Source organism: Pteropus vampyrus, unplaced genomic scaffold (genome assembly GCF_000151845.1).
Source record: "Pteropus vampyrus isolate Shadow unplaced genomic scaffold, Pvam_2.0 Scaffold123, whole genome shotgun sequence".
Classification (NCBI taxonomy): Eukaryota; Metazoa; Chordata; class Mammalia; order Chiroptera; family Pteropodidae; genus Pteropus; species Pteropus vampyrus.
The window spans coordinates 799,794-823,818 of record NW_011888904.1 but is presented as its reverse complement, the minus strand read 5'-3'; the positions used below and the strand labels follow the sequence as shown (position 1 = coordinate 823,818).

General features: G+C 45.3%; 1 protein-coding gene across 1 annotated transcript in view; it reads left to right on the top strand.

Annotated features, from left to right (window-relative positions):
- The window catches only part of PAX5 (paired box 5), a 170,602-nt gene that overhangs the window by 66,836 nt on the left and 79,741 nt on the right, over positions 1-24,025 (top strand). Inside the window, exon 7 of the mRNA XM_011366206.2 lies at positions 23,256-23,385. Within this exon, the coding sequence (XP_011364508.1) occupies positions 23,256-23,385 (130 nt within the window). The remainder of the gene's footprint in view (positions 1-23,255; positions 23,386-24,025) is intronic.

Below are 24,025 nucleotides of genomic sequence, written 5' to 3'. Positions count from 1 at the left end.
CAAAGTATCCTCAAAGACAAAGAGGCTCATTACTTAATGATAACAAAGACAATGTATGCATTTAGCAAGAGTCTCAAAATACTTAAAGCAAAATTTGTCAATAAACATGAAAAAAATCCCATAATATGTTTTTGGAGACTTTAACATTACCCCTCTTACTAATGGATAGATCAAGGTGACAAAAATTGACAAAGACATTTGTAAGATTTGCACAACACAATTAACAAGCTTGATTAAATAGACATATAAAGGCCAACAATTAGAAAGTACGTATACTTTCTGAACAAACAGAAAGTATGTATGGAAGGAACACTTAAAAAGAATGACTATGCGCTAGTTGTGAAAGCAAGTCTCAGCAGGACCAAAATCCGCATCACAGATTGTGTACTTTGATCACGGTGCACTAAAATTAAAATTATAATGGTCTCCAATCTTCAATATGTTTGGAAGTTAAAAAACAGAGTCAACTTTCTGAAAAAAATCCTTGGGTCAAATAAAGAAATCCTAATAGATATTAAACTATTAGAACTGAACAACCAAAGCACACAAAATAGCAATACCACCACTACATATCAAAACTTGTGCAATTAAGCTAATGTGATACTTAGAGAGAAATACATAAGTTTAAGTGCATTTATTTAAAAAGGAATTTAAAAGAGTAATGAGTTAAGCACGCAATTCAAGAAGTTTTAAGAGTAGCAGAGTAAATTCCATTAAGGCAAAGCAGAAGTAATGCATATGTGTTGCAAAAAATTCAAACAGTACCGAATCATACTAAATAAAAATGAAATACTCTCTTCCTATTCCTGGCCTGATCTGTGTCTCCTTAGAGAGACAGTGTTAACTAATGAAAGAAGAAATTTTTTGACTCATGTGTTCTAAAAATAGCAGTGGGTGGATAGTTATAGCTATAATGGTGAGTGGATAGGCCTCAGTATAGGAATTTATAAAACAGACAAGGGGATATGAAGATTACAAGAAGCACTGGTGAGAAAGATCTAGGGGCGTTTGAGTTGTCTGTGAACTCAGTCACGTGGCTGCCACTGAAAGCAAACTCTGAACTGCTTTCTTCTGCATTGGTCAGGCCACACGTGTGTGGGACTCCAGGTGGGTGCCTCACCTTAAGAGGGTTGTTGATTAATTGGAAGATGACCAGAGGAGGTGACCAGGTTGGGACTAGACCTAAGAGCTAATATTTACTAAGCACTTGATATGTGCCAAGTACTGTGCTTAACTCTTATACAGCTCTTTGTGCACCCCCTCCATGCTCTGTGAAGTAGATGATGTAAAATGATTCCCATTTTACAGATGAGAAAACCGGGATGAGAGAAGACAGCAACTTGTCTAGTGACCCATAGGTGGAAATTTTGGGAGCTAGATCATAAAGCCAGGCAGTTGGAGTCCAGGGCCCGAGCCTTGAACCACCATTTACCTTGCCCTCACTTACAACAACCGAGCCCCAAATCTGTTACTAGAGGCTCTTGTGGAGGAACTGGCATCAGCTGGCCTGGAGAAGAAAAAGCTTAGTAGATACCCAACAGTGTAATCCAATTATCAGAGGGGTCCCCTGGAGGAAGAGCAGACTTGTGTGTGGCTTCAGTGGGCAGACTCAGGACCTAGGTGGAAATTAGAGGCAGCTTTCAAGGGTCGAGGAGACCTTCCAAACAGGGAGCGTTTGATATGGGCAGTGTGGCCACTTGGGAGGAGGGTCAAGGAAAGTCTTTAAGCATTGGATGGGGTCTTGGGAAACTTGACAACCATGGTCCCTTTCAGCTCTGAGCTTTGGCATTCTGGAACAGATGGGGTTGCCTTTCCTATCTTCTGTTTTGATGGGTTTGTTGGTCTTTTTCTGATGTCTTGGCTGTGAAACAAAATGGGATGAATTTATTGAAGACCATCACATAGTCCAGCTCAGTGTCAGTGCTTTTAAGAGGATACAGACAATTCTAGAGTCAAGGTAAGGTAATTGCTGATGTTATTATCATTTCAGGCCCCCAAGAGGGCAGATAACTTTATCCACCTGTTGTAACTTATGGGGGTTCCTGGCAAGAACCAGCTCATCAGGATGAGGGAGTGAAAGGAGCATAAGGTCTTGAAGTTTCGGAGATAGACCAGTTTTAAATGACAGGATAAGATCCTACCTGTGGCCATCCATGGGGCTGGGGCCGCAGCTGAGGAATAAAGATCAAGGCCAGTGGAGTCATAGAAATGTGCTCAGTGAGGTTGAGGGCAGGTGAAGATGCTGGTGGGAGGACCCCAGGAAGGAGTCATCTGTCAGGAAGGATTTATGCAGTTCACTAACAGTACGGGGGGACTGGCTTGGGTAGATTTGTGGGATCCCGAGGAGGTGACACTGTGGCAGGATGGTGTGTGGAGCCGTGCCTGGCATTGGTGCTGGAGAACAGTGAGTGTGCAGAGTCCTCTGCCTTTCCCAGAAAGTCACGGGGAGAAGATGCCAGGGACCAAAGTCTAGAGGACCCTGGAGGCAGGACGGCGTTGCAGTTAAGAGCGCAGGCTTCCAAAGCAGCGGCTTGTGACTTCGCAACCTGTTATGTTACGTTAGAGCCTCTCGGAAGATTATGATAATAAGTGATCATAGGCTTGCCTCAGAGTCTGTGCGATCTTCCTTTATTCCTGGGTTTGAGCAGGTAGGGCACTATCGTTTCCCAAATAAACATTAGCTTTTCTTCCTTTGTGTGCAGAGTTGTTTTAAACCTACTTGGCTTTCTCACTGCTTTCACCTCAGTTTTCTCATATGTAAAATGGGATCATGATGGTTCTTTTGTCATTTTGGTTGTATAGTTTAAGTGCGGCGAACATAAAAAGGGCTTAGCAGAGGATCCAGCTCATTATCATTATTATTATCATTATCATCAAGGAGCATTTTGCCACAGCAGAGGTTCCACAGGGCAGAGTGACAGGGTCACAGTGGGGAAGGGATCAGGGCTGGTTGGGCAGAATGGGAGTGCTAGAGGAGGCAGAGAGGCTGGAATTGTCAGGAGGGAGGCATGAGAGATGGACCGCAGACACTGCCTGACCTGCAGCGGTAGAACATTTGAGCTGTGGAGTTGCTGGGAACTTTCTCCTCCCCAGGCTTTCTCTGTTTTTACTGTTTGCCTGGTTATAGATTACACAGGCAGATGAACTCAGGCATGGAGGTGAAAATCCCATTAAAATAATCAAAGTAACAATTTGTACTACTTTTAGAACTTCTGCCTGAGGAGCTAAGAAATCTTCGTAATAAATTATTAATTCTGGGTTGTATTATAAGAATTTCTCCCTACAAACAAGCACATTAATATTTCTCTGTTGGCGCGACAGAGGACAGGAGTTCTCTAGTCTCCGAGATCTGTCTTGAAGAGAGAAGAGGGTATTCAAACTCAGAATCCAATACTTCTGAGCTTGTTCATGTCCCTCCTGGGGGGAAGGGCTGGGACCATGCTCTCAGGGGCGCCTGCCATTCCCCTCATACTCAGCCTTTCTGGGGATTCAGGCGGCATTACATTGGTCACTCACGCTGGCCATGTGACAAGGTGGTTCAGATCGAGGGCTCTGAATTTTGCCTGGTTCTTCCTGCAACCTGGCATCTGCACTTACCTGCTGTGTGATCTGATCGAGTTGCCCAGTCTCACTGAGCCTCAGTGTCCTCACCCACAAGAGGAAGATGGGGATGCTAGTGTGCCCTTCCCAGAGTTGGTGTGAGGACAAAAGGGGAGGCTCATGGGAACACTCAGTAGATGTTATTTATCGTTATTATTTATATCCTCAGAGAATGCCTGAATGATGCAGACAAGACTCCTGCCCCGACAGACTTTAGAGTCTGAGGGGCTGCACAGGAAGTGAGTGGGGAGGAAGATGAGTAAAGGGGGTGCCAGGTGGAGAAGAGGAAGAGCAAAAGCATGGAGACCTGTGCATGTATAATCTGGGGAAGGGGAGTAGTTGCAAGTGGCTGGAGCGTGAGGGGTGGGTCGATGACTCTGGAAAGCCTTTTAAAAAAATACACACACATACACATTAAACGAAGTGTAATATAATATATAATGTAATAATAGATCTGGACCGTGCATACACTTAAATATTTTATTTGTATTATTCATTTAATCCTCATAACAAACTCTTCCAGGTTGGTGTTTATTTTCTTCATTTAAAAGATGAGGAAACTGAGGGAATGATACTTGATACACACACAAGGTTTAACATTTTTATGTTATGTTTTCCTAGCAAGACACATGCAGTAGGTTTGGTTACCCAGTGCGATCTTTATCGTCTTTTAAACCTCAGTGCTCATCACTTTTGGTTGTTGGAGTGTGAGGATTGTGTCTGGAGCTGCTGGGAAGGGGAACACTGCTTCCCTATGGGACACTTTTAGGAACCGGTATAGTAATTTTGACAGATTGTTCTCAACAAAGTCATTTATGAACAGAATATGGGAGTCAAACTATAGCATATGGAATAAATCCGGAGAAATCCTATGCTGTCTGTGCCCTGGGGGCTTCACTATAGATTCTCTCCCTGCTAACCTTTCTGAGCCTCTATAGAATAGATATTTGGGATCTGGAAAAAAATAACCATTTCCCTCTTGTTTTGGCCCCGGGCATGGCTGACTCCTCATTTATTCCTTGTTATTTATGAAGTTAGAAGCTAAGAAGCAGAAAATGGGCCATATGGCTTTCAAATTCTGTTGGGGACCTGCCTATTGGTAAATAAGTTACCTCAAATGTCTCCTGGGGATGCCTCACAGCTCACCAGTGAATCCTAATATCTTACAAAAGATTTAACCAGAAAGGGCCCAGGTGAGCCAGTGACTTATCACCAGCACCCAGTTTTCTCTTCCATTACCCAGGAATCAGAAACCTGCATCCGTGCTGGGGCGGTGGGGGCGACAATTCAGAAATGTTCATACACAACCTTAATAAGTGAACCTGCATTGCCTCGGACAAGCTCAGATACAAGAAAATCTTATGGGAGGATGTAACATTGGCCATTAGATCCCATAACATGGCATATTTGGGGTCCTAATCTCTAGATGTTTCAACCTGAAGATTGTGGGCCCACCTTCTGGCTGGTTCTGGGGAAGTTTATTTTCCCAGCTCTACGAATGGAGGTCAACTGCTTTGATTTCTTTAGATCGCAGACTGGTTCCGAGTAACTGCTACCTGATTTGAAAACTCAAGCTGGCCATCTGTGCACCAGGAGACACATACAGGAATGCTCAGAGAAGCATTGCTCGTCATGGCCAAATTCCTGAAGCTCAGGGAAGGCACAAGTTTCCTGCACACTTACCTTTTCGTTTGCTTCTTTTGGGTGAAATATGTGTGTTGCATACTGGTGTAGAGAGCTCGAAGTTGGATAGTCTCCAGTCTGTGACCATGCCGTTTTATAATAATGGAGCGTTTACATCGTGCCGAGCACTTGGTCTGAGCACTTGGTGTATGTTAACTCATTTATCCTTTCAGCAGCCCTGTGAGGTGGGGACCGTTATTATCTTAATTTTACAGATGAGGAAAATGAGGAACAAAATGGCTAAGTAACTTTCCCAAGGCTGCACAGCTGGCGAGTGGTGGTATTGGTATTTGAAAATCGGCTCCTCTATCTCATTCAAGGAGTGGCCCCAATGACTGGACACACTGATCCAATTTGCCAAGAAGAATGGCTGTGGGCCAAATATTCCAAAATGAAAGTTTCTATTTTCAGGACCCTTTCCCTCTGTTTGAACGGATTTATAAATAGCAATTCATTTTAACGAGTTGCTTGATTTGGTTATCTTGACATGAATTTCATCTCGAAAGGTACTGGAGGTAGCAAGAATTTTATTTCCTTTGTTTTTTTTTAGCAACAGAGATGGGAATGTGGCTACATCTGTCTCAGATATCTTCTGGGACATAACCCTTGTGACAGTGCTCAATGGAGGAGAGCTCTGGGTCTCCATCATCTAGAGATCTGTGTGTTGGCCTGGATCCAAAACAATTTTTTAAGGAGATTCCCGTTCCTACCAGCAGGTAGTTGGTCCGCTCACCTCTGTAAGGCTTCTGGCCCGGGTCCCTGTCAGGCCCCTCTGTGTTAACAAGAGGGTGTCAGTGTCACTGGGTCTGCATTTAACTGTGAGCACATAGGGATCCTGCCACTTGTTAGGAATAAAAACATTTCCCATTTTTAGTAGATTGGCTCAGAGAAGCAATATTTAGAGAGGATTGCTTGGAGAACATATAATCTGTATCTTCCATTTATTCTAAAATTATTCCTAGATCAAATCATTTAACTGGGTAACTGAACCACCTGTATAATCCCCCTAGAGTTATTTTTACTGAGTTGTACTTTGGAGGCAATACCTGAACCTGCATGAGGGACACCTGAAGGAATAACCTGTGGCAGTCATCCCTGGGTCTGGAGGACAGTTATGGTTTCTCAGCTTGCTCTTTAGAGAGGGCCGGGAGAACCCTGTCTGGTCTAAGAGTCAGCAGGAGAACTTGGAAGTGATGGACAGTCTGCATCTCATGGACTCTGTGAAGTAACGTAGCAGGTTTCCCTTCCAGTTGGCAGCGAAGAGGGTCAGATGTGGTTCCTCCCCCAGCAAGTTCAAAAGTCTCTGGCCTCAATCTTGCCTTTGAGGGTTTGGAGTGTGGTGTTTGAGAGTGTAGCCTCTGAAGCCAGACTGCCTAGGATCAGTCTGTTGCCTATCAGCTGTGTGGTCTTGGGCAGGTTATAGGGCCTTGCTAAGCCTTGGTTTCTTCATCTACAAAATGGGTGTAATTAGTGCTTGCCTTATAGGACTGTGTGATATTTATGTGAGCGTCTCTGTGAAGTACAGAGCCATAAAGCATTTGAGAGCTAGAGAAATGGTGCCTGTCCCCTTCTCCTTCCAACTGCAAGTCATTTTTCCTGAGACCTGAGGTCTGATTTAGTCCTGTTTTCATGTGGTGTCCCTTTGAGCCAGTCGTTTTCCCTCAACAGGCCTCAAGTTCCCATTTGAAAATTGGTGAATGAGGATACTCCAAGTCCTTTTCAGCTCAGACACTGCCTAGAGCTGTAGATCTAATGTAGGAGGGTCTCATTCCTTCTCCTGAGCTGAGGAGTAGGGCAGGGTCCTAGACAGGTGGGTGTTTGAATCCATCCATCCAGCAACCAGCCACTGAGCACACTGTCTAGGAGACTCATGCCAGACATGGTGGGTGATGCAGAGGTACATAGGGCACCCCTCAAGACAAACAGGGTCCTGAGGGACCCGTGGGCACAGCTATGGCCTTGTTCAAGTCTAGACAGCACATGCTCATTGCCACTTACCTAAGCAACACTATTTATTTTTTTATTCAGGAAACTTTAACAGGTGTGATATACCCCCATGGTAAAAATTCAGATAATACCAAATGTATACAGTGAAAAGTAAGTCTCTTCCTCACTTCTTTCTCCCTGCCACACAGTCCCCCTCCCGGGAGGCAAACACCATTACTAGTTTCTTTATTCTTTAGAGATTTACATGCAATACTTTGGTGAGGGTAAAGTTTATCTGTGTACGTATGTGTATTTCAATATATATCTATAACTCCTGGCCCTTTTGAACACAGATGGTAGCATGCATTGTTCTGTTTTGCTCTTTTCCACTAACAAATATTTCTTGGTGATCGTTCCACATCAACAGAGTGCTGCTTCATTCTTTTTAACAGCTTTATGGGGTATCATAATAGAAGCCCAAGTCTCCTATTAGTTGCTTCTAATCTTCTTCATAAAAGGCTGCAGTGAGCATCCTTGTCCATGTGTACTTGTGCACACGTGAGGCTATACCTGCAGGATAAATTCCCGGATGTGGAATGGCCGGATCCGTGTACATGCATTGTAAAGTTTGAAAGAGAGACCCCCTGCTCTCCAAAGAGATTTATCCTTGGAAATGGGAAGACCTATTTCCCCAGTCAGTGCAGTATCAATCCTTTGACTCATGGCTGATCTGATAGATGAAAAACGACATATTTTGGTTTTAATTTGCTTTTCCCTTATGATGAGCGAGGTCTGGCTTATTATTTATTTATTTATTTACATTTTGGGGGGAATAATTTTAAATTTACAGAAAAGTGGTAAAGATAGTACAGAGAGTTCCTACAAACCCCTCACCCAGCTTCCCTGGTTGTTAATATTTATGTAACCATGGTCCATGTGTCAAAACTAAGAAACCGACGTTGGTATGATACTAATAACTGAACTGCAGACTTCATTTGGCTTTTGAGCAAAGTTTTCACATTTTGGTGAGGGTGAGATAATGTGTTAGCTGAAGGTGGCATTGCAGGTGTGAGGTTGCGGAAGCCCACAATTCACTCATTCCTAGCAGAGTGCAGCCCACAGCCCATCCTGGGATGGAGAGCCAGACTCTGTGGAGAGAGAAGCGATTGCTGTTTCTCTTGGTTCCTCTGGTAGAGAAATGCAGTTGTATTTAAATCACTGGATGGGCCCTTTATTGCTGATCCGTCAGCATTTTCCTAGCTTTTGGTATTCCAGTAGAGAGAATAGCATGTACCAAGGACTAGAGGTATGAAATCTCATCAACTTTAGAAATCTTGATGACACAAGTAGTAGTTCTCTTCTAGAAAAATTAACGCATTGCCGATACAGCTTAACTAACAACTCCAACGCAGTCCCTTCTTCTCCCTCCCAGAGGCAACAGGAGACTGTTTTGGTGTGTATCCTGTCAGAATGTTTTCTGGAAAGCACAGACTTTTCAGGCTGCAGCCAGGGGTGGAGATGGCTGGAGGTGACATTGGGCAGGTGTTGGGAAGCTCTCCCCTTCTTTCTTTCCTTATACTCCTGAGGAACGTTCATGTCCCTCCCATGCAGATAGCACTTTATACTAACAATGAGCTTCACAGCATGACCTCATTTGAGTCATTGCTGCTTTGTAGCGGCTCAGGTGAGGATGGTTTTATTAATGCTCTTCTTGAACAGATAAGCAGAAACTGAGGCCCAGAGGGGTAGGGTAACTTGTCCCAAATCACACAGCTAGGAAGAGCCAGAGTTATACTTGAACTTGTTTCTGTTGCTTCCAGAAGGGTGATGGCAGTCATACCAATAATAATGATGGCAAAGCTTGATCAAGCGCCAGTCATTTTGCTCACATTATCTCATTTAACCTTGTGAGCTAAGTACTGTTATTAGGCTCGTTCCACAAACAAAGGAGTTGGGGCATGGAGAGGGGAGGTGGTCTGATTGAGATGAGTGGAACTGGGATTCTAACCCAGTCGCGTCTCCCTCCCGAACCTGCAAGCTTTACTGCTCTGCTCGCTATCTCACTATCTGTGCCTTCCTTTTACCCCACTGCTGCCTTGACACCTGGTTTAGAGTTTGCCGAGCATTTTCACTGTGTCACTCACTTCTATGCTAGTTTCTGCCTTACTTCTCCCAGGTCTATGCCTCTGTCGAGCTGATCCTAATGTTTTCAAGCTCTTCTCATCCACTCACTACCTAGGCCCAGGATCTTCTCCTCTCACTGCATATCTTTTACGATAGTTCTCGAGGACTGCTGGGTGCCAGGCACTGCACTAGGTAGAGCAGGGAACGGAGCAGAGAAAAATTAAAACAAAACAAACAAACACAAACAAACAAAAACGGCTGTCGTCAGGGAGCTTCCATTCTCCTGAAACGAAGACGGTTTCTGGCCTGAGGCCTGGGTGCTTCCGTCAACCCAAAGCTGGCTCTCCCTGTACTAGGCTCTGACCGTCGTCCTGCAGTCTTGCTATTTGCTGGGCCAGTGGCACATCCTGGTGTCTGTTCTAGAGGTCCTGAATGTTTCACCCTCAAGACCTGCCCTCTTCCTCCAGTGGCCCCGGGATGTCGCTGTGGGCTCAGGGCAGGTCCTCGGGCTGCTCCTGGGGATTGTCTGCCCGCGTGATTTACTGTGCCTCACTGCGCCACATGTCTTTAAAATTACAGTGCCCATTTCCTGCTGAAATAATTTCCACAAAGAGTGGCTCCTATTACCGCAAGAGGCGTGCAGACGTCATGATTTATTATTATTTATGGTCCCAAGGCCTTGTTTATGCAAGACGGGTTAGGTGCGTGCGATAGAAATGCCATTATGCAAATGACATTGAATGTCCTTACTGCGCCTAAATAATTTTTGTGTTGGACGATTAAACCTCATCTGTTATTGATATGGGCTGCAGTCGGGCTATTACAGAGTCCCAACAGTACTTACTCCCAGTAATGGGAAAATTGAGAGAGAGAGACCAATACAATTGCCTCAAGTGGGCCATGAGGGTCTGGAAGGAGTAGGACATCTCAGAGGCCTGCACGAAGGGAGCCTGTAGACTCTCCAGATAAATAAGGAAGGCAGCGCCTGGAAATAAATTAAGCTTTGGGTGCCTTGGAGGATTTGCAGCCTTCCAGTGGTGTGATTTAGCCATTTCATTTCGTCAGGGGACTAAACAGCCCCACCTCGAGTTCCAGGGTGCCCCATGCTGAGGGAGCTGCCAGTGTGGAGGGGAGGGTCCAGGGAAGGGGGTGACCACTGATGACACTGGACATCCAGTCTGCTGTGCCAACACCACGGCTGCCCGTGCTGGCCCCTGCGCATAATCAGCAGCCTTCGCTCTTGTTCTCACTTGCTAGCTCTCTCTGGCTCTCTTTTTTTTGACACAGCTGTGAAGTCCCATTTTGATCAGTGTTGATAGCTTATGAATTCCAAAATTGACAAAATTTACAGAAAAATGAGGATAATCCATCTTCCTTAGCGGCCTGTCAGGAGCTGGCCATACTTCATAATCTCCAATTACAGATGCTATTTTCCGACATTTACATGCAGATATTAGAACCAAATGAAAATGAGAAACAAAGAGAGAATGGAAATGCAGCTATTTATATGTATAAAAGACAAACAGGTAAATTCGAGACATTTAGATTGGTTTTGGGGTCCCTTTAGGAGTCTGGAAAGAGACAGCCTTGAGCACGTGGGGTTTCAGAATAGAATCGTAAGACATGTGGCCCCACCGGGCCTGCCCGTAGTCTGGCAGTTTGGGTTAAAAATGGGTTAACTCTGCTGGAACAGTTGAGGGGTGCTTGATTTGGGTATGGGCACATAGGGCATCCCCCAGGGTGTTAAGGGGTCTCTGGGAATCACCCAGAGCTCATGTTAAACTGTCAAATCCACATGTATTTCACAAATGAGTAAGTTCGGAACCTTTAACATACGTTTTAAAAAAAATGATGTGTGCATGGGGGGGGCAGGGCAGGAAATGACACTGGAGTCAGCTCTCCAAGGCAAATTTTAAAAAGTTGGCACGTTCTGGGGAACAATGCAAAAAACGGCCCCTGAGGAGGGGAAGCAGGAGGGTATCACCGCTTGTCAGAAGGGCCCTGGCCAGGTGTACAGGGAGTTGCACCAATAAACTTTTAAAATGGGGTATAAATAATAAAATTAATGGGGAGAGAAGGAGTTCTGATATATGGATCATCCGCTTCCTTCTCTAGGCTATTCTGGCTGAGAGAGAAGGGCCTGGGAGGGGGCTTTGTAATGAAAATGTTCTTCCCATAAAATTGAAGGGAGAACAGCCTTGTTGCCCTTGCAGCTGTATGTGGCACTGGCTTCTGGAAAGCCGGGGATATTAATTAGCAGTGCTTTGGATTAAACTCTCCCAACCATGTCGGATGGTACAATTTTTTCTCTTTGTGAGCTTGACACGAGTGGCAAGGAGAAATCTGCCTGGGTTTTCCCAGCTTACTGTTATTACTGAACTTTTTTTTTTTACTTGGGGATCAAACCTCTTCCACTCCTGGAAATGAAAATGAGATATTTCAGGGTTTTCCTGGGCAGTTGGGCAGAGAGAGGATGTTTTGTTGGAGCAGGCAGAGGAGGTGGAAGTAGTTAGTTAGGGAGATGGGAACTTCTCTGCCTTTGGCTTGAAAGCTTTTGTTTATTTGTGTGAAGTCTCCTTCTAGCCAGCAGTTTTTTGCATTATTCGAGGTTTGATTTGTGGGAGAGAGGTGAAGGAAATAAAACCAGGAGGCTAAATTTAACATATGTATGTGTATGAGAGAGAAAAAAGAATTGTTAAAAATCAAACTCAAGCCAAACCATCAAAAGTGTGTTTGTTTATATGTCCAATCTCCAGGCCAATAGCTTGCTTGTTTAAGTAAATAATAGGTATTAGCACAAAGAATGATTATAATGCTTTGTTTCCAGGTACAAAATGAAAGATTCGTGGAATTGACACATAACATGCAATATGCAAACATATTTTAGTAATTATAAGCAAAGGCTCTTAAGTAAAGTTAACCTTGATAAAAAGGTATTTAAATTGAAACACCGTGGTTGCTGTGCTAGGTTTTTCTCTATTATTTACATTAGCTAAAATTTGGGCTTACACATAATAGCAAAACCTAAGTTTAGGGTCTCATTTCTTTAGTTTCTGGTCTTTCTAAAACCCGAAATGTTACTTTCAGTGGAGAATACCACACCCAAACCAAACAAACAGTCCGATGCCTGAATTTTCCTGAAGAGTGCTAACAATGTCACATGTGTATATTTATTTTGCTATTGCTTCCCAGTAATGTTCAGATTAATCGCTAATGTTGACAAAAATCTGAGCACGGCTATCCTCTGAGTTTATCGTATAGGCTGTTCTCTGAGTCTAAGAGGGGAGAATAAAGGATAAAGTTGATATCTATGACTGAACCTATCTGTAAACAATTCCTATAGGAGGTTGTTCTTGAGCCAGGATTTGAAGAGGTGGATAGACAAGGATTAGAAGAGAGGAAGGAAAAAGGCACTTGAGGTGGAGGAATGGCCTTGTCACAGGTGTAGAGTCAGGAGCAGGCAGGTGTCTGAAGAGGTTATGAAGCATATGAAGGTGCTTCTGGCATAGCAGTTGGCATTTCTCGATATGGGCCCCGGTGCCTCATCATGAGGCACTTTAGAATCACAAAGAAGAACACAGACTCTGGGATCAGATAGCACCTGAGTCTAACACCCCTCCCCACAGCTTATTAAGCTGCTCCACCCTCAGTATTCTTGTCCGCACTGGAATGGGGTTAGCAATAGTGGCAGAGAGCTCAAGATCTTGGACTTGAAGTTGCACTGCCGGGGGGTGATTTAGACACATTATTTTGGACACTCGTGCCTCATTTTCATCATCTGTAAAAGGGGTTAATAATACCCTGTAGGGTTGTTGCAAGGATTAAATAAATTAATGTGTTTTAACACCAAGAACGGTAGCTGGTGTGTAGTAAGCATCCGGAAAGTGCAAGTTTATTCGACTGTTATTCTATATGTGAAAATTTAGGTGAGAGCTGGTAGAGTCTTAGACAAGAACTGGACTGCTCTGAACCCAGGGTTTTCTTCTCTTCCTGCTCTTTTTGCAGATTTTTCAAGGTTCACGGTGGCCCTGGATTCCTTCACTCCTTCCCTCTCTCCCTCACTCAGTTTCAGCCAGGATAGGTCTTGCCTAGGCCTGCTGGATTCAGAGAAAAAAATGATTTCAACCAAAGAGACTTAAGAAAGCATCCAAGAAGAGAAGGCTTTTGAACTGGGCCTTAGAGAACAAGGATTTAGACTCGGGTGGGGCTGGAAAAACGGCATGAGCAAAGGCATTGCGAGGGACCTGGGCACTTAGGGATTAGTGAGTGTGTGTTTGGAAATAGGGTAGGTCTGAGTTGAAGTTGGGAAAGTAGTCTGGGATTTGAATTGGGGTCTGTAAGGTTCAGGTCAACCTTACTTAGAGGCAGTAGGGAGCCAGGGAGGGTTTATAAGCACAGAGCGTTCTGGCTTGCAAATAGCACACTGGTTAGGGGTGGGAGAAAATGAATGTTTTTTAAAAAAATTATATGCAAAATCACTTTCCATTTCTAATGAATTTGTAGTGAGCTCTGTGTTGACCGTGAGAACAGTATGAGTCAGCCAGGTGGTGAGGCCACAAGAAAAGCAGAAGCAAGCTTCTTCTGCCCCAGTCAGAGTGAACATGTCCAGAATAAGGAGTAGAGGGCCTGAGAGCCCTGCATTGGATCCAGGTGGGGACAGCAGTGGTGCCCGTGGCCTGAGAGGACATTTTTAGAACTAGAGCCCCAGAGAGCGCACCCAAGACCAGCATGGAGAGACCTAAAGGGGCAGATTTCCAGGGCACATTCTCATAGCCGAGAGTTGTGTTGCTATGGAGTGGCTGCCTTAGGAAGTAGTGAGTTCTCTATCACTGGTGGATTTCAAGCATCAGATAAAGATCAGCCTTTATAACCCCTAAGCTCTTTTGGGTCCTGAGATTTGGTCTCACTAAGATTCTCTAAGTGGCCAGAGGTGGGAAAAGGGGCCTCTCGATTAGTCATTGCTGGAAAATTTTCTCTCAGACAGAAACTACAATATTTGATGTCAGTCTTCTCCCTGGGGCTTCCTCTGCTATTCTGTACCACCTGTGAGTGTGTCTGGGGCTGTGCCGGAGAGTGCTGGGCAGGCCGTAAACAGAATAGGAAGAGATGAGTCAGTTAAACTTTGCAAATCTCTTCTTGAAAGCCCCTCGGTTCCACTGTAAACTATTTTGATCCAGGCATGGGCACAGTTCTGAAGAGCCAAATGAATACAGAGCATGTCTCATTCATGCCTACGGTCCTTGACATCACTTATTCTCTCAGTGACTCTGGGAAGCACCTCTGGTGCTGTTGGCAGAGCCAGGGTATGGTACCTGTCCCAGTTCATTTGGTTCCACAGGCATCTATGTTACATCTGTTCAGAGCTGGGCATTGGGCCAGGAGCTGTGGTCACAAAGATAAGGGAGATACAGCCCCATCTTTATGAAGTCCACACACTAGTTGGGAGATGAGGACCCTAAACAATTAAGTGTACAGGCAGAGTGCTAAGTGCAGTAGTAGAGATAGGCCCACTTAGGTGTTTTAGGAAAAGAGGAAGGGAAATCAAGGAAGGCTTCCTGGAAGAGAGGTCATTCAGAATCCTTGACAGTTCTTCCCCCCAGTTAATACTAATGGTAACACCTTATAGATTATGGAGTATGTTTGCAAGCATGATTTATAGTTCCTCTATTCAGCAAACTTTTTTTTCATGTTTAAATCATCTTTATTAGATTTATCGGGGATAAAATGCTAAAACTTTGTTTTTGTTTTTTACTCTTTTTTAAAATTAAACTTTTTAGTTTGAAACAATTGTAGATTCACATGCAGTTGAAATAACGTAAGAAATAACGCAGAGGGATCCCATATACCCTTATCCACTTTCCCTTGATGATAACATTTTGTAAAACAGTGCAGTATCACACTGGGATATTGGCTTTGATAGACTCAAGATGCAGAACAGCTCCATTGACACAAGGATCCCTCCTATTGCCCTTTTCAGCATTTTTAAAACTGTTTGTTTTCATGTCTGGCCCTAAGGACTCAAAAAAAAGAGAAGAAAAAGGCCTGTCCTCAAGGACTTGACATTCTTATCATTCTCTTTGTGCTTTCATGACCTGGTGAGGCAGGTCATATAACTCCATGTTACAAAGGAGAAAAGGAGCGCAGAATATGAGGTGCTTGGCCTAGTTCCACGGAACATGAACTTGACCATGTCAGACTTGAACTCTATCCTCTTGGCCCCAGGGTCAGTGAGCTTCCTCAGCCACACTTCTCCCCTGATGGCTGCAGGCTTCTGGATTCAGGGGCCTTGGTAGAATGGGTGACACTTTCACCAACCTACAGACCTCCGCAATATTAAGGAGAAACTCATTCTACATGGCGAGGGCCCCACCTGTGTGGGGCACAGACCCTGGTGAGGCCTCAGAACCAGAAGGGCCTTGACTGTTCTGGTCCATCTCCCTTATTTGGTAAATGGAGTCGTTGAGGCCTAGACAGGGGTGGGGTCTGCCCAGATCACATGGGAGTCCAAGGCAGAGCCAGGTTTCCAGGCTCCCTGCCAATCAGTGTAATCCATTGTAATCAAGACAGAACTATTTCTTAACATATGCTCTTCAGGTGCAGTTTTTGTGTACCCATGTTTACAAAGTGTGGAAGCTTCCTCCTTGCTTCAGATTCAGAGCTATCTCTCTAGCCGGAGGAGAGGAGTTTGGCCTGTGGCCAAGGTGCTTCTCGGAGGAAGATGTGCCACTGTCCCACAGCGTCTGAGCTTTACCCTCAGAGTTGGTAGTGAAGTTGTCTCCAGTTCTAACTCACTTCTGGGGCAACGGCTCGGCGCTGAACTTAGAGTTGGCTCACATGGGGTCCTCTCTCTGAGTTCTGTCTCTCTGTCTACTCACAGCCCAGGATTCCCAAGGACATAATGGACCTTTAAGGATTTTGCAAACTGGAAAGTGCTAGGCAAAGAGGCCTTATGCTTCTTGTGTTTGGAACCACTGAGTCCCTGAGATGGAGGGATAATGGCCTTGGAGAGAGCAAATTCTTGGCTGTCCTTGGCCTCTTGGGTTCTCTCATTATTCCACAGATATTTTTTGGACAACTGGCTGGTGCTGGCAAGTGGTGCCACAAGTCAAATATATGCTGTCAAATATATTCTTTTACTTTAATTATGGAGAATTTCAAAAGTAGACAGAATAGTCTAATCAACTTCTTCAGCCCCCATCACCCAGATTCAACAATTATCGACTTACACTAGTCTTGTCCCATTAATATTCCTATACTCCCCACACTCTATTTTTTAACAGCTTTATTAAAGTATAATTTTTATGCCATAAAATTCACTCATTTGAAGCATACAAGTCAATGATTTTTATTAATTCCTAGGGTTGTGCCATCGACACCACAGCCTAGTTTTAGAACAGTTTCATCATTCCCCAAGATCCCTTATGTGGATTTCTCGTTGATCCCTGCTCCCACCTCAGTTCCAGCCAACCCTGCTCTGCTTTCTGTGTCTGTAGAATTACCAGTTCTGGACACTCCATTTATGTCTAGCTTCTTTCACTTAGCATGCCTTTGAGGTTCATCCATGTTGTAACATGCATCAATATCTTGTTTCTTTTTATTGTTGACCAGTATTCCATCACATAGATATACCACATTTTGGTAACCACACTTTATTTTGAAGCTAACTCCAAACATCATATCACTTCATCTATAAATATTTCAGAGTGACTCCTTAGAAGATGAGAGCTTAAAAGCATAACCATGAAACTATTATTATACCTATAAAGTTAGCAAATTCTACAATGTCATCAAATATCCAACTGATGTTAGCATTTCCAAATGTTCATTGCATCAAACTTTTTTTTTACATTTGTAGTTTTTACAGTTTCTTGACATCAGGGTTCGCATTGTGATTATTTGATGCATCTCTAAATCTCCTCTAACCCATAGAATCCCCTCTATCTCTCTTTTCTTGCATCGATATTCATCTGTTGAAGAGGAAATCTATACTTTGTCTGTGGCCAGTTATAGAGGCATCAGCGGTGTCTGGGGACTTCAAGATCAAGTGCAGGTCCTCAGACAGATGGGGAAACAGAGGCCAGCAAAGGGATAGACCTGCCCCCAGACTCCTGTCCCACCCCGGCTACCTCAGACATCCATCCCCCTCTGCCTCCTTAATCTCAGGTCATTAGGCCAGGCCCGGGGGACACACCTTCCCTACTCCACCTTCTGCCCTCTTCTGGGTAGGTGTGTAGGTGGGCAGGTGTCTGGTCTCTCAGGATGGTAGTGGTTGGCCTGGCTCTGGCCCAGCTCCTGAGGGTACCTGAGGCCTGGCGGTGAGCCTGGAGGAGCTCAGCAGGTGATGGGGAAGCCTCATGGCCCAAGGTGGCCACCTGAGGTAGCCAGCCCTGCAGCCTCATCCCCCTGCACTGCCCTCCTTCGCGCTGCCCTCCTTCTCACGTGTCTGTGTTTCTTTTCTCCTCCATGCTATGGCAGTGGTGCCCCGTGCTGATGAGACAATACTTGGTGCAGCCCCAGGCAGTCCTTTTCCAGGTAATTTCCTAGGAACCCAAATGACACCCAGCATACACTTTCCTGGGGCACGTGCCTCCTTGAGTCCCTTCTAGGATTTCTTTACCCTTCATGTTGCTTAGTTTGCAAAGTGCAATCCTGCTCCTTCTCCTTTAGATCCTCACAATCACCCTGGCAAGCAGGCAGCAAGGGGTTAGACTTAAGTTTCATTTTATTAATGAGGACAATGAGGCTCAGAGAGCTCACCTGGCTTACTAAGGTCACAGAGGCGACAAAGAGATAGAGCTGGAACAAGAACCCCATGTTACTGCTCCTAGTTCAATGTTCTTTCTACCATGGGGTCAGAGGCTATTCATGCTGCAGATAAAACTGAGCTAAGGAAATCCATTCCTCCCCACCCCGCTCCGTACCTCAGTTTTTCCAGGTAGAGAAAGATGGCCCTGAGTATCCTTCTAGCTCAGACATTGAGAGTACAGGACTTTCCGTCATCTGGAGCACGGTGTCTGAGAGGAGCGTGTGCCTATCTGGTAGTCTTGACTTTGAGGCCTTACAGGAGTCTGTGGCAGTAGGCAGAAAAGCTTTATCCCAATTGGTTGCATTGGCGTGGACAGTTTGTGAATTGCTGATCTCAGTTCGTTTCTCTTCTTGGGTCATAGTCAAGGACAGAAATAGGGAGTCCTGATAGAAAGGAAGTAGAACGACATCCTAAGAAAAAGACACCAAGAGTTCAGAAAAGCAGGAATGTGGAACATAGCTATTGCCTGTGACGTCAATGTCTGGGGGTAGGGCGTGGGGGGAGATGGTTGTGTTTCCAGCACATAGGTACACTGACATATTACACATGTGTGCCTGTGTGTGTGCCTAGGGTCTCTGCATTCCACTGTTCAGCCCTTGGCTTCCCATAACCAGGAAAAATGGCTTCAATAATGCTGTCTCTCTCCTCTCCTCTTTTCTCTCCTCTCCTCTCCTCTTCTTCCCTCTTCTCTTTTCTTCTCTCTTCTCTCCTAATCTTCCTTCCCATTTTTTTGTTCTGTCATTCTTTCTACCTCTCCCAGCCTCCACTTTCACAAAGGACTTGAGTCGTCTTGCAAAACAATGTTAAGGCTGAAAAAAAGTTCAGGGGTTATGTAGAGGAAAGGAGAAGATTATTGCACCAGGTACCAACAATGATGTAGTTGTGGTGATTTAGCACTGAATTTGACTGAGCTGCCTGGCAGCCAAGGCAAAGAGGGATATGTAGTGGTTTCCAAAGTTTCTACTGTTCAATCAGAGGCAAATTAACCATTCGTCAGGAGAAAAATTTTTTTCCTGGTAATAAATTGTAGGAGAGATTGACATGGAATTTGAATATTCTAATGAGCACGTCTCCAGGGGTTAAAAAAATAAGTTCTTTGTATGGCTATTTTCTTTTATTGCCTCTGACTAATGTTCAATGCCTGGTATTCCATCACAGACCAGTGGAGGCACTTCCCCAGGGGCTTTAATTAACGCTATACATGGACATTGTTTTCTGGTCACCTGACTTGACGAGGAGTAGAAGTGGGAGGTTAGCGTGTCACTTGGAGCTCTTGTGGAAACACCCCCCAGTTCATTTTTGAGTGTTGTGGCTAGTGTCGTGCGAACGGGTCATACATTTACTCATTCAACAAGCACTTAGGGGGCTCTAGGGATGCTCCATGCTCCATGCTTTCAAGGGAACCTGGAGAGAGATAGACAAACTGCCATTATATGTAGTAGGAAGTAGGATAATGGAGGTCTGTGCAAAATGTAGTCAAGTATGAAAGCACAGATAAGGGAGTCATGATTTTTTTCGTAGGAGTGTGGAACCCAAGAATGGCTTCACTGCGGAGGTGGCATTTGAGCTGGGTCTTGTGAACAATGTAGGAGTTCACTAAGTGAGTGCATGAGAGGGGCCCTCCAGGCAGAGATAGGACACTGCCTGGAGGGGCTGAGGAGCAGCCAGTATAACAAGGTTTCAAGGAGCCCAGGAAAACAGACTGGGGAGAATTCCACTGCTTTTAAAAATCACAGACAGCTCACAGGAACAGACAGTGATGAGGACTTAGGGAATAATCACACATCAGAACAAAATGACAGTATCCCCTGGTTCATGTGGGAGTAGAGTAAAAGCTGTACAATCCTACTGAAGAAGAGAGGCTGGGCTCAGGCCAGCCCCAGATCTTTAGGGAAGTCCACTTTACCTTCTGGCAGCCATTAGTGGTTGGGTGACTGGCTTTTGGACCCCTGTACACATAGTGGTCCAACCTGAAGTCGAGGAAGTGGGCAGGCCTGGCAGTGGGGTGGGGAGGAGAACAGGGATGCTGACTCTTGGCGGAGATGCTGCTTGGTTCTCCTAAGAATCACTCATTCATTTTTTCATCCATATGTTCATTGTGCAAGACCTGCACAGTTGAGTCCCAGCTTGTTGACCTTTTCTTCTTCACCTCTTCTACTTTCACCTCCTCCAATTATTGGCACGTGCCCTGTTTCTGGATCCTGTCCTCTTACTTCTGAGCTCTGGGGGTCGGAGGTTGCTCAAACCCAGGCAAAATAAAGCCTGCCCCAAGAAATCTTTCCTGACCACTTCCCGCCCTGTGTAAATTAATGGCTCTGAGCTCTTGTTCTAGTCTTCACGTGCCATCTTGCATGCCAGAGAGGCTCAATAAACACCGAATAGCCACTACAATCAGGCCTCCACTAGGGTACTCGGGAACAGAGAGGAGGGAGGCACCATCCCGACCCCCAGGGTCCCATAAACTCCAGAGGGTGCCATCTGAGAAGAGACCCTCTTCAGAGGCATTTTCGCCTCTGTCTTTGCACATGACAGTGCACTGAAGGAGCAACTTCCAGTGAGTTTGACTTCCAGTTCCTTCTTAGAGCGAATTAGCGGGCTAATGCCACGGCCAAGTCCCACTCTATGGAGGATGAAGTCTAGATAGTGACCTTTTCCCAGTAGCTCCCTCCTGCATGAAACGAAGACTGTGCTGGTCATGACCTATAGCGAGAAAAATATTTTCATCTTCACCTAGTACCTACCTACATATCTACTTATACGTGAAACAAATATTCACGAGCAGGACTTACTCTTTCTATGTGTGAGACCCTTGGCTATTTCCTGTTCTAGTTCATTTTAATTTCAATTTTTAGAATGCTGGTACCAGCAAATTGATTCCACATCTGTTAAAGGGTCAGGATGCACTGTGGTATGAAAATAATTAGGGTAATTGTCAAGACTTTGGAGTCAGACGGACCTGGATTTGAATCCTGGCTCTGATACCTAGAAGCTATGTAACTTTCTCAGTTTCTTCATCTGTAAAATGGAGGAAAACATAGAACCTATTTCATGGAGTGATTGTGAGGATTAAACAGGATAATACCGGTAAAGCTCCTGACACAGAGTAAGCGATTGGTAAATGTGAGCTTTTGACATGGTCATGAGGTAATGTGCTGGCACCATTTGGTGGGGTGAATAGAATGAAAGCAAGATTCCTGCCTCCTGGGGCCTGGGGAGTGGTAGTCAAGAAGGGCTTTCTGGAGGAGGAGGCATAGAAACAGGGAGGTGGGATATCTGGGAACCACTACTGTCCTAACAGTGACCAAGAATCCTGTGTGAGTATCCAAGGTCACTTGTTTCCTTTTCCACAAAAGACAGGCTTTGTTCCCAAAGATTTTTGGCCAGACCTAGAGCTGACCACATTAGATGCTTTTGCCTTTCACATTTAGGCCTCTAATCCACCTGGAATTGATTTTTGTGTCTGGTGTAAAGTTAAGATCCAATTTCTTTTCCCCCCTTGTTTCTGAATGGATAACTGGTTACCCCACAGTGTTTATTAGAGTCCATTCTCATCTGCTGATTTGTACATCACCTCTCTCATATATCAGAGTTCCATATATACATGGATCAGTTTTTGGACTTGCTTCTGTTTCATCGGTCTATTTATCTGTCTCTGTGCTGATCCCCCACTGTCTTAATTACTGCAGCTTTGTAGTGACTCCTGATGCCAGGGAGGTGTGTCCTCGTCTTTTCTTTCTCCCTTAGAAGAACCTGGGCTGGCATTGGTTCTGTGCTCTTCTCTGTGTTTCAGAATCAGCCTCTACTGAAGATCATTGAAGAGCCCTGGGAGCTCTGGACAAATTGTCCTCAGTGAGACCCCATCTCAGGGTCCTGTGCCTATAGTACCTGCTAGACTCACAGCTGCCATCCTTCCCGGTTGGCATTTAAACTGCCCAGGAAGCACTTTTTAATTCATTTGTGAAGAAAAGTGTCAAGAATGTGCCTGAGTCTGAGTTCCCTCTGCCCGCTCCTCCGGTTTCCCTGCCTATGGCTCAGTCCTCATCGTCCTACCCAGGGAGCCTGCAATTTCTTTCAGAAGGCTGCTTGCTTCCCTGCCCCTGTATGCCAAGGACATAATTCTGGACAGACTGAGACGTGTCTTCCATTGACAATGCCAGGGTCCTGGAGGGAACTTCCCATGCCAGAGCTTGGCATGCACAGCCAAATTCTTTGGCTTAGGTATTTGCAAATATTTGCTTTACCTAAAAAATAGGTTTGGGGGTTGGGTGGGAGATGAGACCTGTCACTCATGCTTATAATTTAGTCTGTCCTTGAATAGGGAGACCCAGGTGGCATCTTTACAACCTTTTCTGACAGTGGCTTGGATGCCAAGGAAATGACTCATCACAAGCTCCGATTTCACGAAATGGCTTAAAGAAAGGAGCATGACTCATGGGCCAAATGCACGTGGTTGGCATGGACTTGGTAAATCAGATGTATGCGCCCCACAGTTTTCAGCATGCAGGTGGTTGGTTACATGCTTCCAGAATTCACAAACACTTGCCAAACTGTGCCTCAGTTGGCCTGATGTATTGAATTTTGGGTGACATGTTATAGTGAACCATCTGCTGGATTAGGATTCTGCCCTGTTGGCCTTGGACAAAGCCTTCTTCCCCTTGGGCCTCAGTTTACTCATGTGTGAAATGAGGGTTTGTTAGGATGATGTCCCAAATTCCCGTTAATCTTATTTCTGTGACTCTATGTCTATGGTTTTAGAGCACAGAGTCAGAAACCTTTCCTTCTAACCTCTTGGCAACAAGGCTCTTATTTCTGCCTTGCTTTTGGTTATCGGTGTCTCTTTCTCCACATTGAAGAGGGTAGTTGGGGCTGGGCGAGGGGAGCCTGCAGGCCACAGAGAATCTGGGTTTGAATCTTGTGACACTGCACTGAACCTTGCCCACTTCTGTACATGGGCAAGATTGTTGATTCTGGACACTGTCTTGTTCCGTCAAGCTGAACGTGCCCTCCCAACACTGGCACAGCAGCCCAGCTGGGTGGCTGAGCCCAGAAGATGGTGGTGGCATTTGGCTGGGGTGCTTTGGAGTCTCAATGCTGACTGTTTTGTTTCTTTTTTCAGACCCCCGAGTATTCAACCATGGCCTCACTGGCTGGAGGGCTAGATGACATGAAGGCCAACCTGACCAGCCCCACCCCTGCTGATATTGGGAGCAGCGTGCCCGGGCCGCAGACCTACCCCATTGTGACAGGTGAGGACACCCGGGGTGTGGGGGATATGTGTCAGGGAGTGAAAGAGGGAGAGAGAGAGAGAGAGAGAGAGAGAGAGAGAGAGAGATTGAGAATGCCTGTGTGGTGGGAAGAATGGCTTCTTAGTGCCTTTGGACTTGACTGGCCATTTTTGTTTTAATGAGGCTGAGTTCCTGGAACAGGTCAGGCAGGAAACTGCTGGGGCCAGGGATTATGGCTACTTTGAGAAACTGTTGTAGATTGCTCTGATGAAGTTGGAGGAAAGCAAATGCCACGTGGACTGCCAGCTGAGAGGGGTGGCTGGGAAGCCTCATGTCATGGGGGCCTGGTGATTTCAGGCTCCCTTATGCGTAGAGCCGAGTGTTCAGAGGCCTGGGATTTATCCCCCTCGTGAGAAGGGTAGTCCCGGTTGGCACCAGCCTTGAGGACGAGTGGGCCTCCTGGCAGATTGTTATTGGCATTTCAGATTTCCAGGCAGAGGCCAAGTCAAGAAGGGCAGGAGGTTGAGGCTGGTGTATGCAAAGCAGCTGCCTTTCTGGAAGGCCCAGGGTCAGCCTCTTTAGCTGTCAGTGTAAAGATGAAGACTTTGGGCCCTTGAGGCCCAAATACTGCTGCATTTGAACTTGCCGTTGACTAACTGTG